At 42.2% G+C, this 17,302-nt stretch overlaps 1 protein-coding gene across 1 annotated transcript; it reads left to right on the top strand.

Moving 5' to 3' along the window:
• Window positions 1-901: 901 nt before the first annotated feature.
• On the top strand, window positions 902-9,991 carry e2f7 (E2F transcription factor 7). Its single transcript, XM_087830527.1, has 13 exons — window positions 902-1,121; window positions 1,600-1,704; window positions 2,163-2,471; window positions 2,663-2,822; window positions 3,001-3,240; window positions 3,855-4,010; window positions 4,103-4,246; window positions 4,359-4,535; window positions 4,702-4,786; window positions 7,239-7,575; window positions 8,041-8,215; window positions 8,490-8,857; window positions 9,438-9,991. The coding sequence occupies exons 2-13, from the start codon at window positions 1,600-1,602 to the stop codon at window positions 9,591-9,593; spliced, it is 2,412 nt and encodes an 803-aa protein (XP_087686653.1). The 5' UTR covers window positions 902-1,121; the 3' UTR covers window positions 9,594-9,991.
• The last annotated feature ends 7,311 nt before the right edge of the window (window positions 9,992-17,302 follow it).

A 17,302-nucleotide genomic window follows, 5' to 3' on the forward strand; every position in this document is an offset into this window, starting at 1 on the left:
CCTCTGCCGCGAGATACCAGTTTGCATACAGGGCGGGATCCCGGCTGCTAGAAAGTGAGCCCACTTTCCCACCGCCGCTTTTCCCGCTATAGCCCAAGTACTGTTAGCGCCACTCGCGCTCCTCCCCCTTCTGCCGCCTCCCATCTGTCTGTTTCAGCAGCTAATCAGCTAATTACAGCCGTCCGCAGAGACTAGCGCCGGAGTGATTAAGCTGAACATATTAAAAGCGCCTTTGTAGGCGCAAAAAAAGTTCTACTTGCCGCTGCTAGGACCATGGGAGAAGACGCAGACAAGCCAAACTTCTCAGCTGAGAAACAAAGATCGTCTATAGAAGTAACTCCTTGACCTCTCAAGTGTCGGCTACTCACAGTATGCCTAAAAGGAACAGGCTCTGAAATAAATGTCAGAGTTTTTATTTTAAATAAATTTTAGGTATTACCAAATACTTACTAAAGAAATCGCAAACTATAAGCACAGGGTACCCACGAATTTTCGCACTGTAGTGAGAAGGCCGGTCTTTTTATTATTATTATTATTATTGTTGTTGTTGTTCTTTTGTACTTTCCCCATCAAATTTACTCACTGTCTAAGCTTCGAGTCGTGTAAATTCTTTTAATTAAAAACCTAACAAAAACTTTTAGAATAAATTAAACACCTTCAAATTTAATCAGCCAGAACTTCAGGTTCCATGTAGGTAAATAAAATCACTAGAGTGAGATATCTTCTTATCACCATCTTCGTGAACATAAACGCGCCGGTTGCCCCGCCAACACAGATCTGGAGGCGTGGACGTCCGGTCCCTCATTGGTATTATCTGAGGCGCGCACCCGAGTACTGAGTGGCTGGAGCCGTATGACGGAGTCAGCAGCTGACCGCTGATTGGCTGAGTGACCCAGCTGTAGGAGAGCGCCAGAAAACAAGCTTGAGCGGGTGATGTTGGATTCTCCAAGGAGTAGTATAGCTGAACAGGAGTCTGAGGAAAGGATTTGAGGAGGACTGCCTGCTTCTTTCTGAAGAGGGAAATAAACTGCTATGTCGATCTGAAGGAGCGGCGCCCTGACAAGTGTGTAAAACGGGGACGCAGAGCCACACTTGACGATTTCATTCATTCAACAGCGAAGGTAAAGAGTGGTGATTTCCCTCCGGAGGGTTTCTGATTTCTGCAACACAGCTATAATAGTGTCCCTGGCTAGGTAACTAATTAATGCTAAGTCTTACTGACTAATAATATCCATCGGAAACGCATTTACCTCTATTCACAGGCTCAGCAACGGCTAAAGCTGTGGACCCATTTGCATAAAATAATTTACGGCCGCAACTCGTATCGCAGCTTAGAAATAACATTCTACTAACGTTGTATATTAATACCTGTAGCTGTAAACTTATTACTGTCAGCTAAAAAGTTAATGCGGCACTTCAGCTGTAAAGTTACAGGGTTGAGGGTTGAGGAAGAGCAGCGCAGTTAGCTTTATGAAGGCTAGTTAGCCGATGCTCTTTGCGCCAAATTCAGATGACCACGGATCTGGGTTTACTTTTAAGTGTAACTTTATAATTCCCATTCTCAATATTTGTCTTTACTTTGGAACGCATTTTTCCCAGATGGAGGTTCAATGCCTCGCACTGAAAGACCTCTCAAGTCCAAGGAAGAGTTCAACGGTGGGGCCGGAGGAGGAGGAGGAGGATGGGGCTCGCGGGGAACAAAAGGTAGGCTAAGGTGGCACCCTGCTTTAAATCAGGTGATGCAGGTTTTATAAGATTCATCTGAAAGAAAGCTTTGAAATCAGAGCGCTGTGTTCAGTCACGTGAGAGCTTCTGAAGAGCTTAAGTCCGCTTATTGCTTTTGGCTTTCAGTAGCAAGGGCTGTGGGCTACAGTGCTAAGATCTTGAGGGTTGTACAAATCAGTGTGAGTAGCTTGATTCCTCCAGATTCAGGAGCAGGCCTCCGGTCTCAGCATATGGGTGGCTTATTCGGATCTTTGGAGATGTGTGTTTATATAGTGGATGAGTTGGTATGAATAAATTCAACCAGGATTACATGTTTTTCTTTCATCATTCTTTGCTATAAAATGACCCCTTTGCAATTCATTCTGTATGAGAGGATATTTGAGCCTTTATTAAGGCAAACCTGCACTAATTCGATCACATAACTGTCTCCATCACAGGAGAACATGTGTGCAGAGAAGAGAAAATCAACACCGCTAAAATCTGCAGAGTCCACCCTTCCTACTTTGCTGATCAACAGAAAAGGTGCTCCCTCTGAGCTCACCCACATTACCCCCATCAAACACACGTCTCTGACCGAACCCTGGACGCCGACGGCTAACCTGAAGATGCTGATCAGCGCGGCAAGCCCAGACATCCGGGACAGAGAGATGAAAAAGGTGCTGTTTAGACCAATAGAGAATGATAAAGACCAGCCAGCGAGCCCAGATAATGTGGTGGAGGATCCAGAGGTGGAAGATTCTTGTCAGGTGTGGTGTTTTTGTTTGTTGTTTTAAAAAGGACATTTTAACACAGATTGGATTTATTGTGTTGTAGTTTAAATTAATATACTCCGAAAAATATATTTTATTGAAGTCCTGTTTAAAGACTAGTCATTTAAGCTGTGGGTTGTTGGATTGGTTGACTAATCCAAAAGACAACGGCATTGATCTCTGTCCAGTTTGAAGCCGCTGATGAAGAGGACGATGCAGAGAAAAAGCCGAGCAGAAAGCAGAAAAGTCTGGGTCTGCTTTGCCAGAAGTTCCTTGCCCTTTATCCTGATTACCCACCGCTTCACAGCCCCATCTGGATCTCGCTGGATGAAGTGGCAGCCAATCTGGGTAAGAACCAGTAATTTGAGAGCAGCAGCAGCAGTTGGACACAGGGGAAGGAGATGACTACAATTAGTCTCACTGTAAACTCTTCATGGGGCCAGGAAAACACTGCTATCGAATTTGGGAATGACTGCTGCTCAAATCGTGCACACGTTTTAGAGAAATGTTCCTGTAATCCTGTCAGGGGTGGAACGGCGGCGGATCTACGACATCGTGAATGTGTTGGAGTCCCTGACGATTGTGGGGCGGATCGCCAAAAACAGCTACACCTGGTACGGTCGTCAGCGGCTGGAAGCCACCCTGGAGGAGCTGCAGCGTAAGGGCCGACAGCAGGGCTACCACCTCCAGATGGAGCAGGTCAACGAGGCCAGGGAGACCGGACCGGGCCGAGAGGATGACGGGGGGGAAGGAGATGCTGGAAGCGGTAATAAACGGAAAAATAAAGACTGGAGATGAAGAGTTTTGAGTGTTTAAAATGAACACTATAAGGAGAGTGCGCCTTTTCTTCCATATCGGCTCCAAATAAAGATAAATAAACCGTAGTCTTCATTAGACAATATAAGGATCACTTCAGTTGCCTGCATGTAACAGTTTAGGTGTAGGCTTATTTTCACGGGCAAATGCTTAACACTAAAGCTGAATAAGGCCTTAAACCCACAGGGATGGATTCAAGCCTGGTTACCGTAGCGACGCTTGTCTGCTCACAGCTTGTCATTAAGAGGTTGTACGTTTGCAGACTTATGATGTGGCTGGATTCTAATAAAGATCTAGTTTGTAAAAGTTGTTCTGAGGTTTCAGGTTTGATTTCACGTCTCTGAAATGTTTTCATTCAGACTGAGGTTGTAGAAAAAGAAAGAAAGAAACAAGTTTATGTTGACAAGTACTTTGAATTTCTGTATGGAGTTTTGGTGCCTGTTATTAATGAATAAAATGTTATTAAACATACGAGTCACTGGTTTTTCAGTGGGCTGGTTTTCACTGCTAATTAAGAAAGCAGTAGCTTTTTACACTGTCCGTTTCTTCTGCTTGTCTTTGCAGCCGGTAGCAACAGGAAAGACAAATCTCTGCGCATCATGAGCCAGAAGTTTGTCATGCTTTTCCTGGTCTCCAAAACTCAGACTGTTACCCTGGATGCAGCAGCAAAGGTCCTCATCGAGGAGAGTCAGGACTCATCAAGTCACAGCAAGTACAAAAGTAAGAAATGTGCTGCATGTGTATAGTGACGTTTATAGATTCCAGGAAACAGTATTTCACCGAACTAAACGCTGTGTCTGTGTGATCTCCAGCTAAGGTGCGGCGTCTGTATGATATCGCCAACGTGCTGACCAGCCTCAGCCTCATAAAGAAGGTTCATGTCAGAGAGGAGAGGGGCAGAAAGCCGGCCTTCAAGTGGCTCGGCCCGGTTGAATTCAGCAGCTGTGTGAATGCTGGTGAGAGTTAAAGATGACTTTAGTGAACTCTGCTAGAGTAACTTGAAAATATAAGACTGCGTTTGTCATCATTGCTCTTACCCTCAATCAGCTGTCATCCATCTACCTGTAGGAAACACGTTGAATGTAGCAGCCATCGCTTCATCTGAGTCTGCACAGCCACTAGCAGGACAGGAGCTCAGAAAAGCAAAAATGGCACGTCATGCCTCCTTCAGCATCACGCCAACATCTGTTGCAGTCCAGCGGCAGGTCAGCTCCGCACCCAGCAGCCCGAGGCGTGAAGTAACCGGTAAGAGATTTTATTTTTGGGGGAGTTGTTTGTTTCCAATCGGGTGGCGGGAGACGGCCAAGCGTCCCCGAGCCTTTTTTTAAATCTGCAAATCGTGCGCTTTGACTCTGCGGAGCAGCATAGAGCTTTTTCAATATCTCGTCTGTTTGTTGTCTCTATGCTGCAGCCCTGCAAAACCAGCCTGTGGATTATTCCAGACGGACTACAAGCAGCAGTGCAGCGTGTCAGCTGCAGTTTGGAAGTAATGCTGAGTGAGTAAACGCTAACACACAGATACTTGCATGCACTTGGTTTAGATTTATCGGCGGTCTCCCAGCACACACAGCTCTTTTTTTTCTTAACCTTTGCCAGCACAGACTATCAGTAATGTTAATGAAGGATTTTAAACTGGAACTGTATAGAACTGGGGGGTTGGGTCATCTCAAAGATCAGCTTTCTCCATCTAAAGTGTTACTATTAAACCAAAAGTTTTTTGTTTGAGTTTTTTATACATGACACATTCAGTCGTCTCTGTCGGGTTAAAAGATGCCGCGCCCTCTCCCTTACAGAGTCTATTTTGCAAACTTCTCTTATTCGTTATATTTTACATTCAGTGCCCGTGTTTGATTTGGCTGATGTGTTTCGCTCAAGGCTGCATGTAACAGGAGCTGACTCTGTGGACATTAATAGTTTTTGTCTCTATGAGTGTATAAGTTGGCGGCATACGTGGAGTACACAGTAGTTCATGTTGTTTCCTATTATTAACTAAACTACTCGTGGCCAAACCACGGCTGCCTCAAGGCTGTGGCTGCTAAGTGTTTTGTGGGGGAGTAAGATAATAAGACATGGAAGCGTGTGTTGAAAAGGAATATTTTAAAAAATGAAGTTAGGCAAAAGTGCACCGGGGGCAGTGGTAGCCCACAGGATGAGAGCTAGAAGCTTATGCCTGTGGCCAAGTCTGCGTTTCAGCTGAGATATTGTAGGGGCACACAGACCCAGCTCCAACACAGTGACCTTTGGATGAGGTCAGGGATTTTTTACCTGCATTTCAAACCATGGAAAGCAGGATTCAGGACCATAAAGCTTGTGCTAAAAAAACTGCAGTTTGTACAGTTTGCTGAAACCTGATTATTGTCATTTATTCACTCATTGCCACTGGAGGTTTGTTATGGCCAGTAATGTTATACTATTTAACAAAAAAAAGTGTTCTGATGCGAGAGCAAAGTTTTAAGAAAAGAACTTAATTTATTTCATCTTGTTATGTCTGCATCCTGCACACTTATTTTAACTTCAAATATCTAGTCATGTACGTAAAGCTCATGCTCCATTACAAATATGCCTTCACCTTCAATTTAAGTTACTTTTATATATATATATATGTATAGCGTCAAATCAGAACAGTTGCCTCAAGGCACTTAATATCGGTAAAGACCTCACAATAATGGAGAGAAACCCCAATAGTCAGATAACCACTTTGAGCAAGCTCGTGGTGACTAGGGCTGGGAAAAAAATCGATACTGTGTAGCATCGTGATATTTTGTTTGCTAATAATGTATGGATACAGGGACAGCAGAAATCGATATTTTGTTACAAAAAAGGTTTTTGTGCTCTGACTTCAGAGCATGTTGATCCTTTTTCTGAGCAAGAATCCTGACATTCCTTCACTGTCCAAATGTGTTTAACTTGTTTTTGGCAGCAATAAACATGACAGTTTACTTATTTTAATTTAAGACATGTTTTATTTTAATTAAGTTTAAAACTTTTTTATTTAATGTAAAATTATATTTTAATTTACTTTCAAATTCTGCAGTTGCTGAAGGGGCTGCATAGTTTTCATAAACTGCATAGTTCAGAATAGCTATAATTGTACCAGATGGTTGATTCAGTTAAGTTGGACTAGACTGTAATACAAACCGTTCAGTTTGTCAACAATCAAACTGAAATGAGAGAAAGACTGAGTGTGAGACTTTGATATTAGAGAAAATGAATATTGATAAAGTTTACCTTTATGTGCAGAATCTGAATATCGCAAAATATTTTTAAAAAATTGCAATAATATCGTATCGTGAGTTGTATGGTGATTCCCACCTCTAGTGGTGACAGTGGGAAGGAAGAACTCACTTTTAACAAGAAGAAACCAGCAGAACCAGCGAGGGGCAGCCGACCGCTGTGAGCACTTGAGGGTGATGGCAGGAAGATGGGACAAAACAAAACACATTGATCATAACTAACACATCTTCCCATGGGCTTCCCATAATACACAGTGCATCATGGGAAGCCCACAGCAGCCTAGGCCTATTGCAGGGTCACTAAGGGAGGATTCGGGGTTACCTGATCCAGCCCTAACTATATGCTTTATCTAAAAGGAAAGTTTGAAGCCTAATCTTAAAAGGAGAGCCATGTCTGTCTCACTGATTCAAGAGAAGGAGCCATTCTACGTTTAAATATCCTTGGAAGCACATGTAAGCCTGCTATCTGAGAGCAAAGTGCTCTCTTGGGGGCTACTGACGTGTACAAGACACTGATTTGTGACTTAACTTTCTGTGGTTCCTCTGTATCAGGAACAATTTGGTCAAAATGTTTAGAAGCTCAGGCTTGAGAAGCAGTGTTCTGCAGTATCTAATGCTTGTAGTCATAAACAAATGTTTCTCAATCAGCTTCTTGGTAAAAACTCTACAAGTATCAGGAGAAATATAGCTTACTTTTCTTTCCCCCCCTTTTCAGCAACCGACCCGGCACACCACCGCAGACTCAGCTCATACACAACAGCACTACTGTCCTTTCCCCCTCCTCCACCCATTCCACCCTTCTGGCACCACACCCCCACCCAGAGCACCTCTTTGCTGCTTCCCCGTCTTCCCATTGCTTGGCCTACCTGCCCAGCCTGTCCCAACCCTCCGTGGTCATGCTGTACAGACCGCCAGAAACGCCCAACCAGATGCTCGAAGGTCACACCTCACCCAGGTTGGAGGCAACGAAGAGGAAGAAGGAAGAAAGAGAGGAGGAGGAGGAGATGGTGCTTAAAAAGAAGGGGAATTCTGCGTTAGAGAAATGTGAAAAGGTGAGATGGTTTTCTGTGGCGACGTGGATTTTAATTTCTGCTGCTAATTGCTATTCTTGTTCCACTCCGAGCTAATTATTCGGTTCGGTGCCGTAATTCTGACAGTCAGAAAATCCTGTTAGTAATTCACCACGGCAGACAGTTAAACTGAAAATGGAAAATGTGCCGTGCTCACTGATCAGGGTAAGTCTTGTGTGGTGTAATTAAAGACTTCTCATCTCAGTAGAGTATAAGATAATTGATCATTTGAAGACCTGGTGCAGTTAATCAGGATACATAAAATCAAAGGTTCGGTGTCACATGCTAGGTTGGTCTTTTTAAAAGGTTGACTGAGAAAATAAACCGTGAGCCAGGAACATGACTTGACTTTGTTACTAGAAGGGGAGACGTGTTATAGTCTGAGTTTTAACAAACAAATGCAGATCATGAGGCTGTAACATCAGATGTCATTCCTGCTCTTTCCAGACTCGAGCTGAAGCTTGCAGGGAAACAGCAGAGTGCTCGCAAGCTGGTACCAGGGCTTCTCCCAGTCGAGCAGCAGGCCTCTGCAGAGAGCAGGTGATCGGCGAGAGTGGAGGTGGCAACAGCAGCAGTGAGCACGCTCAGCCGTCGCACTACCTTTACGTCCCCAACAATGCAGGTAATGCACTGTTTTAGGAAACTGGGTTGAGTTAAGCAGCACACAGAGCGACATGTTAACTGTATGATTTGCTGTGATAGTAGAGGGCTTGTAAGAGAGCGACACTATGATTTTCACTCTTTTACTGAGAATATTCCCTGCAGCAGGTCCTTTCAGATCCAATCCAGAGCACTTTATTCCCAGGATTTGGGAACTGAATTTTATTTATTTATCTTTGCTTTGTAAAAAAAAAATCCTTCAAACCTTTTAATCGGTCTCCTGTCCTCTTTTCTAGGATTAAATGGCCTCAACTTCCTGCTCTCAGCTGGACAACCAGCAGCCAGTCTAGCACTTCCTCCCAGCAGTGTTCCCACCTTGGCACTGCCCTATGTGCTGGTACCATCTGCTGCCCTCTCCCATTACCCCCTGGTGGCCGGCGGTCTACAGCAGCAAGGCTCTGATGCTCACACAAAACTGAGCTTTGGTCTGCCTGCCATGATGTCACCTGCCCACTTCATGGTGGGGGGGGCGCCGTATAGTGTGGTGCCGGTTCCACCGCCGTCCACTCCAGAACAGAGCGGGCTTTACAGGTCGTCAGTTGGCACGCCACATTCTCCCTCGAGACCACGACCGACCATCAGCATCAACACGCCAGAACCACTGGTAAGAACTGACTGCACTGCTGTAACCCTGCTCTCTCACACACACACACACACAGCTGTCTGCCCTAAAATACATCAATGTAATTAGCCTTCATAATGAAACATGACCTTTCTCGTATCAGGCACTTGCAAAATGTCACAACACAGCTTGACACGAGAGCAAGTGCAGCATCTGTTTTGTGGAAGGTTTACCCTCATTTACTCTTCTGGACACTTTGTGTCACAGCAGTTAAGACTGATTAATCTCCAGCTTGTTAAATGGGAATGAATTTTACTGCCTGCAAAGACCAGTGTAGTGATGCTGGTTTAGCTCTCATAGAGAGAGTTACTGGGCAGCAAATTCACGCGACCTTATAAACAATAGGACAAGTCAATGACCACGTTGTAATGATGCATTAATCCCACTCTCGCTTTCAGTGTGTAGAGTTACGTCTACCCACCCATTTTCTTAGATAATATTCAGTCTACTGACTTCCACTGACCTTTCAGCAAGTGAGATTGTATCTACTGCTGGCAGTGGCTGCTGTTTATGCGTTGGGTTGTCTGAATGTTCCCTAAATGCATTCTGTCTCTCTTTACAGACTCCACATACGCCCAAGGAAACCCCAGCATCTTCTTCAAAGGCTTTCTTTCAGACCCCGGGCACTCTGGGAAGTGTAGTCAGTGCTGCGCCAGCTGTCCGAAAAAGGGGATCGGCACAGAGGAGACTCGACATTGGCCACCATCCAACCAGCTGAAGAGACGGGAGCTTGTGTTGACCGGGCTGTCTTAAAAATTGAGGGTGGTGAACCGAAAATGAAACAAAGAATATGGTTTTAAACCTTTGGTGCTATGTTTCTAAAGATAAATTAAGAACTTTCCAAGAGTATGGAATGTTTTCTTGTAAATCCTGGAGAGTCTCATATTTTGCTAATTGACTGGGTTTTATTAAAGGGGTGTCACACTGTGAAATAAGACACTCAAAACTGTCGAGATGTCCTCAAGGTTAGGTTTAAGACTAAGGCAGTATTACCAATGCAACAGTGCCCTCCTGTGATGGGAGCCGGTCACAGCTGCGTTTTATGTTTCCTCCTAGAATGATCAAGCTACCTATTTACAAGGGCTGTAACAATTATCCTAAAGCACATTTCATGTTATGCTTTAACAAAAAATAATAATAATAATTATTAAAATTATATAAATATTATTATTAAAAAATAATATATACATATTATATTTTATTTTTTAATAATAAAATGTATATATATATATATATATATATATATATATATATATATATATATATATATATATATATATATATATATATATATATATATATATATATATAATTTTTTTAATAATAAAATTTATATAATTTTAATAATTTTTATTATTATTTTTTGTTGTTGTTGTTGTTGTTATTATTATTATTATTATTATTATTATTATTATTATTATTATTATTATTATTATTATTATTATTATTTTAAAGGGGACAAATAACCAGAAACAGTCTTTTAATGTTACAGCTTTCACCAAACTGGCACACTTCAGGCATTAACTTCTCTGCATGGGTATCACAGCACAGGAAAACAGGCATGCATCACGGCATCGCCGATGATTCGATCACTGTTTCGAGTTTTGTTTTGTAATCGTTACACCCTTGCTAATTCCTCACCCTTTGTTGTAGCCCAGTTGCTATTTATATCTTAGTGAAAATATGTCGATTACAGGGTCTGTAATGAAACATTAAGTTTTTAGCAGTAAGTATTTGATGAATGTACACAATTTTGTAGTAATCGGCCCATTCAGATTTAGATACACGAAAACAGGTGTAATAGGACACGTGAGCTGCTGAACGTCGGTTTACAATGACGGTGGTTGGACAATCCTTCCATTTTAGACATTAAATGATCACTAAAGCCTTAAACGTTTACAGCCAGACAAGTATCTGAAGGAACAGTTGTTATATTTCTCGATGCTTACGGGTGGTTTCGTGTTCTCGTCAGGAAGACGTGCCCGGCTGGTGCTATGTGCATTCTTATGTGTAACCACTGTTACTGAGTGCTGAAAGACAATGTGACAATTCTCTCAGGTACTTGAATACTAGTGACTGTGCTAGAGTTGGATTGGGAAAAGTATCAGAGTACTGTAAAGTGTTTTTCCTTCTTTGTTTATACAGGGAAACTAGTGCCTTAGTTAACGGGGCATGTTGCTAAGAGAACATCGTTGTTGCCTCAAAACAGATTTTCTCAGGTTGTCAGTGAACGAGGCCCAGACAACCCAATAATAGGAGTTATTCAGGAGAGCTTAGCTATGTCACGCCAAAGGCTGTACAGATAATCCACTCTAACCAGTGGGTGTGTAGTTTATGTCAATATTTTTAATGACTTATCCATAGTGTCATTTACAGTGTTTATTGTCTCTGTCCTGATTTTAACAATAATGGTTATTGCACGGTTCGTTTAGTAGCTGCAACAGCTGGAAACTCATTGCTGTTCTTTCATTGTAACTCTGCACACACGATGTAGTTCAGAGCCAAACATTTCTGTGTGACTTGGAACAAAATAAATGATTCAGACCAGCTTTACAGTCTTTGTCTGTATTTCCAGCAGCTCCATTTTATCGTGAGGATGTCAAAGAAGAAAAAAACGATTTAACCGCTTTGTTTTTCTAATCTACAATCAAAAGGGGCAGGAAATAAACACAAGAATCCCAATGTTAATACAATTACAGATGGCTTCAGTTTACCAATTTGGGAATGTGCAGATGCCACTAATAATTCAAATTCATAATGGCCCAGCAGATGGAAACAAGTGATGCTAGTGCAGACAGATGACGCTTCATCTGTAACACAACTCCTGTTGGTGCAAACTGAACTGATTTGTGTATTAAACCGTCACATATGATCCATGTGATCATCAGTATGATAAAGCCAAATATATGTAATGATTCGCATGTCTAGCAGAGGCAGTACAGACTATTAACATTCAGGCTGCACATGTAGGAAAAAAAAACCTGGCGTTTCGATTCTTATCTGCGATGAATTGGAGTTTCAATGCTGGACAACACATTTAACACATCAAGTGTGATCTCGGGGTCAGATCGGGCTGAGTGCGCAGCAATTAGAAAACATACCATCTGTGGATACAAACATGTAGCTATCAAAGCTTTTTTATATCAGCAGTAAAAGCGAGCCGAGGGAGCGCTCGATGGATGTCTTTGGCCCCTGTGAGGCATTTATGACACTAAAGCTCAGCAGATGGAACAATTAACTTTATATAGACAAACAGTTTAGCCAAGTGTCTGCTTTGACCAAAAACACCAGAAACAGAGGGGAAAGCAAGAAACTGGCATTTAAATATGCATTACTGTTAGTACCACCCCGACCATTACTACTACAAAAAAGAGAAATTATTACTTCCACTCGAAGAGGTAATATTGTTACACTCACATGCTCAACTGCTCATTAACACAAATATCCAGCAGCTAACCACACAGCAGCAACTTATTGCATTTATCTACAACTTCAATGTAGAATCAGGATGGGGCAGAAAGATCTGGAAGACTCTGAATGTAGCATGGTTATTGGAGTATTTCAGAAACTGCTGAGCTACTTGGATTGTCCCGCACAACCATCCCAGGGTTTATTACATAGAATGGTCTGGAAAAGGGAAAATATCTAATGAGTGGTGGTCGTCAAGATAAAAAATGCCTTGTTGATAGCAGAAATCAGGAGAATAGCCAGATTACTTCAACCTGATCAGAAGGCAACAGTCAATCGGTGAGAGGAACATCTCTGAAAGCACAACATGTCAAAGTGTCACGGGGTGGAAAGGGACAAGTTATCTAGGGTTTTTTGCTATGCATATTTTGCTGTGTTTTACCTTTTTAATATTTTAATATTGTACACTGGTTTATTTTTATGAGTTTTATTGCATGTTTTTATGGTATTTATTGACTCCGCCCCTACCTGATTATGAACCTGATCACACTGGTGGAACTTGGCGTCAGCAGTGAGGAAGATACAGCGCCAGCGACCAGGGACGCGGAGCGAGCGGTTCGACTGCTGCAGCAACAGGAGGCCAAATTAGAGGCGGCGGACGGGCTGGTGCCGATTGTCAGTTACAAGAAACGGCGGGCAGAGTTGAGAGCTCTGCCCACCCGGGGTAAGTCCTTTGACTTGTCCCCTTTTAATGAATGATAGCTGCCTAAAAGAGTAGTAACTGCCGCTGCCTCCTTTTCTTTAGCGCACCGGGGCGCAGAACGCGGAGAGGAAGACGAGGACGCCGCCGGGTTTCCCTTCTGCACCGCTTCACTGGATTTTTAATTCTTAGTGACTCTTATACCGTGGCGGACGCCACTGGACTTTTAATGTTGTGTTTTATTGATTTTTATTGTGTTGTCCCCTGGCCAGGGTTGTTTTCATTCATTTTACATTTTTAACTGTTTTAAATATGATAAATTATATTTTAGTCATATAGTTTTTAATTCAGTGCTTTCCCTTGGCTGCTCCACTGCTCTGTCCGTTTGGAGGAAGGTTTCCCTCCTTTAAAAACACTGTGGAAATAAAATCTCCTTCACCTCGGTTACAAAAGCTTGCAGCAGACTGGGTGCCATTTCTGTCAGCTAAGAACAGGAAACTGAGGCTTCAGCTCTCACAGGCTGACCAAAATTAGATGATGCAAGACTGAAATGACATTTCCTGCTCTGATGAGTCTTAATGAGTCCAGACTGCTTTGAAGTTGTAGAAAGACACTAGTAACTAAAATAACTACTTGCTAAGTCGTGGGATGCAGAAGAGCATCTATGAATGAACAACAGGTCAAAGCTTGCAGCAGATGGGCTGCAGCAGCAGAAGACCACACCAGGTGCCCCTCATAAGAACTGAATATCGAGGCTACAATCATACCCACTGTTAAATATCCCAATTCTTTGATCTTTGGGCTGAAGGAAGAACAACACTCAATGCTCAATCAACAACCTCTTTAATCAATACAATTCTCTCTATTCCATACAACACTGAGCATTACCAACGTCCGGACAGGAGATGTGAACGGGAGGGTGTCCGGCAAAATCTCGAAGTGTCTGACCGTTTCTCACATTCTTATAGCTTCAGCCCCCTCCAAACTAAGCATTCACAATCTTTCTCTCTCAGTGAGCCTAAGTTACGGCCTTGGCTTCTTGTGCAGTATGCTTTGTTCTTTCTACAATCAGCAAAGCAAGGCCATGATTCTCTGCAAACAGTATTCTCTTTATAAATCAGCAGTATGAAGTACCATAGAACAGTGTAATTCATTCACAGTAAATCTGCAGTTCAATGTAATACAAATCAGTCTAATCAATCTAATAATTTCACCTTCTAACTCAGGAGTTTAATGCAACCTAAAACTACATAATGATTCATAAGCTTAAATCAGAAGTATAATGTAACATAAGACAGTGTAATAATCTAACACCACTCACACGGGCCGGACTTTAAAAGATTGGAATCTGCCTGGATGACTCAGATGGTGGGGGTCAGAATTTGGGGTAAACAACAACGGTTCAAGTTGCTGGTGGTGGGATGGTTAGGGGGATTTATTTTTTTTTTACACTTTATGCCCCTTGGTACTAAATGAGCATTACTTAAAGACCAAAACCTACCTGAGTACTCTTGCTGACCATCTCCCTAAAGTACAGTGCACCCATCTTCTGATGGCTGATCATCTGAGATCTTCTCAGATCATCTGAGATCTTCTCGCAGGATCCCCCACGGAACATAGGCAAAAAAATACACGTAGACTAGTGGGGTAATCTCCCACACCCCTCCTATTCTTACTTTTGTTCGTCTTGTGAGCTTAGAAGCCTCCGAGGTGAGGTACCCCCACAGCACTGCACCCAGTAACTCCAAGAAGGCACCCTGAACTGTCACTTGGCACATATGTGTAAACAACATCAGGACTCGATCCACAATGTGAAGGTACAAGGAAGCAACGTCCTTGTCTACTGGGAAAAAACAACATACAGGCAGCAAGATGATACAAGCATGCCGGCTCTGCCCACCGCCCACTGCTACCTGACACACATTGCAGCCAACCACTTCACCACCTCCTGCGGGTGGTGGACCCAAAGAAAGGCAGGCCCATGTTGCCAGGTTGGGGCACTCAAGCTCGCTCCCCAGGCTGGCTTCAGGGTGGGGCCCAGGCAGGGGACACTGGACCCTTGATTTCTTTTTTTCTTTTTCAAAGAGGTCGTCTGAATTGCTCTTTGTCTGGATGCTATCAGGGGGCAGAATCTAAGAAGAATGTACCCCCTGGATCCCATCTTAATGCCAGGTTCCATTCACAGTACACGAGCACATTAAATATTAAAAGATGAAACCGCCAGACAGTTTAATGCTTCTTGAACATTTTTAACAGGAAATTGCTACACAGTAACATCAGCATTGGTTTTTATTGATTTATATTTATGGATTTAACTCTTGCATTTTTCTTAAAATCAGAAACATATAGTTTTATTCCTGAACCTGTTTTATTCTGTCTCTGTGTAGTAATACATTACTATAGTATTGACTTTAAAGTACTTGTCCATCTTAAGCTTAATGACCAGTTATTTGTTTTTTCCACTCTAGAGAGGGTTAGGGTTAGTTTCTCTGTTTCTTCTCTGCATGCTCAACATTTAATGCTGTGAAAAACACATTTCATTTCCGTTTATGAGGACATGGCTTTTCTCCTCTCAAATACTTGTGACCATATTAGCAGCAGCTCTACCTGCCTAAATCTGTTCTTTATTATTGCGCCTTAGTTTCTGCTGTTAGAAATTCTTTCTGAACACGAGGCTTATTAAACCCAGGTGTGCTGCCACATTCCTAAAACTGTCACAAAACAACAGAGAGCTCTTTATTGAATTCATTTTTTTAAACTAACGTTGCTACTTTTTGTAGTTTTACATCAGGTGTTTACATCATTCATACTTCATGTACACTTTCCTCCAGTTCACTAAGTTTGTTGTTGTTGTTTTTTAATAATATAGTCTATAATATTAATGCATTTCTTTCTTTTGTGTATATTCTGGGTCTTGATTTTTCTCCTATCACTATATGCAATCATGGAAAATTGTCCCAGAAGCCTCGGGGAGCACATCGTGTTAGTTCCTTTGGTTACTCATAGTTCCAGCCCTCCTCTTTCTAACTAATTTTATTTTTACCCAGAATGTTTCTTATAGTGGAGCAAGGTACCCTATAGCTAAAGCTTGAGATTCCTGAATACTTTCTGAAAATTCATTTAGTTATTACAGCATGCCCCGAGTAGATCTGTCCAGCTTCCAGAAATGCCTTTTTAATGAGATACAACAGTTACTTTAAATTTTAATGGAGGGATTTTTTTTATTTGTAGCAAGTTTGTGGTGGGCTAATGGTAAGGTATAGCTGGAAGCAATCAAGCTGGAATTTATCTCGTTGGTTTGTAAGCTTTTCTGCATTATCTGCAGGCTCTACCAGAATGTTCTCTTTACTGTTGCAGTAGTGATGCTTCATTAAAGACACAGGGAAATGTCACAGAATAGCGGTTAGCTACCATTCATGTCAAACTCTTCACTTTGCTCAGTGCTCAGCTGTTTGTTAGCCAGTTGTATTGTATTTTTGTGTTTAAACTGTAGCTTTGACTATACCTTTTTATTTTCACACAATCGACAGCATAACTCGGAACATAAATGAAATGTAAAAATAGCAACTTTCTAATTATAGCTGATTTCTGTTTTCAGGTGTCCCAGTACGCACTTCATTTATAACACGCTATAAAAAAATTCCAGATCCCTGCTTTGTTTCAGATGCTGGTTGTGAGCACAGCAGTCCCGCTTACCTGCAGTTCAAATCTTCGGTTTGCATGAGGCAGCCAATCACAAGGATGCTATAAGGACACAGCATGTCTTTATCCTGTCTTCCTTCTCTCACCCCAACCAATCACAGCAGATGGCCCCGCCCCTCCCTGAGCCTGGTTCTGCTGGAGGTTTCTTCCTGTTAAAAGGGAGTTTTTCCTTCCCACTGTCGCCAAAGTGCTGCTCATAGGGGGGTCATATGATTGTTGGGTTTTTCTCTGTATCTATGAAGCGTCTTGAGGCGACTTTTGTTGTGATTTGGCGCTATATAAATAAAATTGAATTGAATTGAATAAGGGAATGGGGGCGGGAGCTAAAATGGCAGATAAGACTGCATCAAGATAAATGAGGATTATTTTGAACTGAGTCATGCAAAGCCACTGTATTAGGATGAAAAAATACAGAACAGGAAACGATAAGAGGTCCTCTTTGAAGGGTCCACTCATTTCAAGAGCGATTCTTTCTGTGATTTGACTTTTTAATTAATTACTGTTGTGTGTCTTACTGAACTGTGCTGAAGTCAATCTTTCACTTAGAATACGGCTTTGTATTAGTTTAAGTTTTCATATATAGTTTTGGTATCTATTTATAAGAATCGTCGGTCCTT

The sequence above is a fragment of the Neolamprologus brichardi genome, chromosome 17 (assembly GCF_056152115.1).
Source record: "Neolamprologus brichardi isolate AB-2024 chromosome 17, ASM5615211v1, whole genome shotgun sequence".
NCBI lineage: Eukaryota > Metazoa > Chordata > Actinopteri > Cichliformes > Cichlidae > Neolamprologus > Neolamprologus brichardi.

What these genes read in the sequence shown, in the direction of transcription:
- e2f7 (XM_087830527.1), top strand. Translation starts at nt 1,600, where the DNA reads ATGGAGGTTCAATGCCTCGCACTGAAAGACCTCTCAAGTCCAAGGAAG. An exon ending in GGGCTCGCGGGGAACAAAAG is followed by an intron (nt 1,705 to 2,162) that starts GTAGGCTAAGGT and finishes TCTCCATCACAG; the next exon opens with GAGAACATGTGTGCAGAGAA. An exon ending in AAGTCACAGCAAGTACAAAA is followed by an intron (nt 4,011 to 4,102) that starts GTAAGAAATGTG and finishes TGTGATCTCCAG; the next exon opens with CTAAGGTGCGGCGTCTGTAT.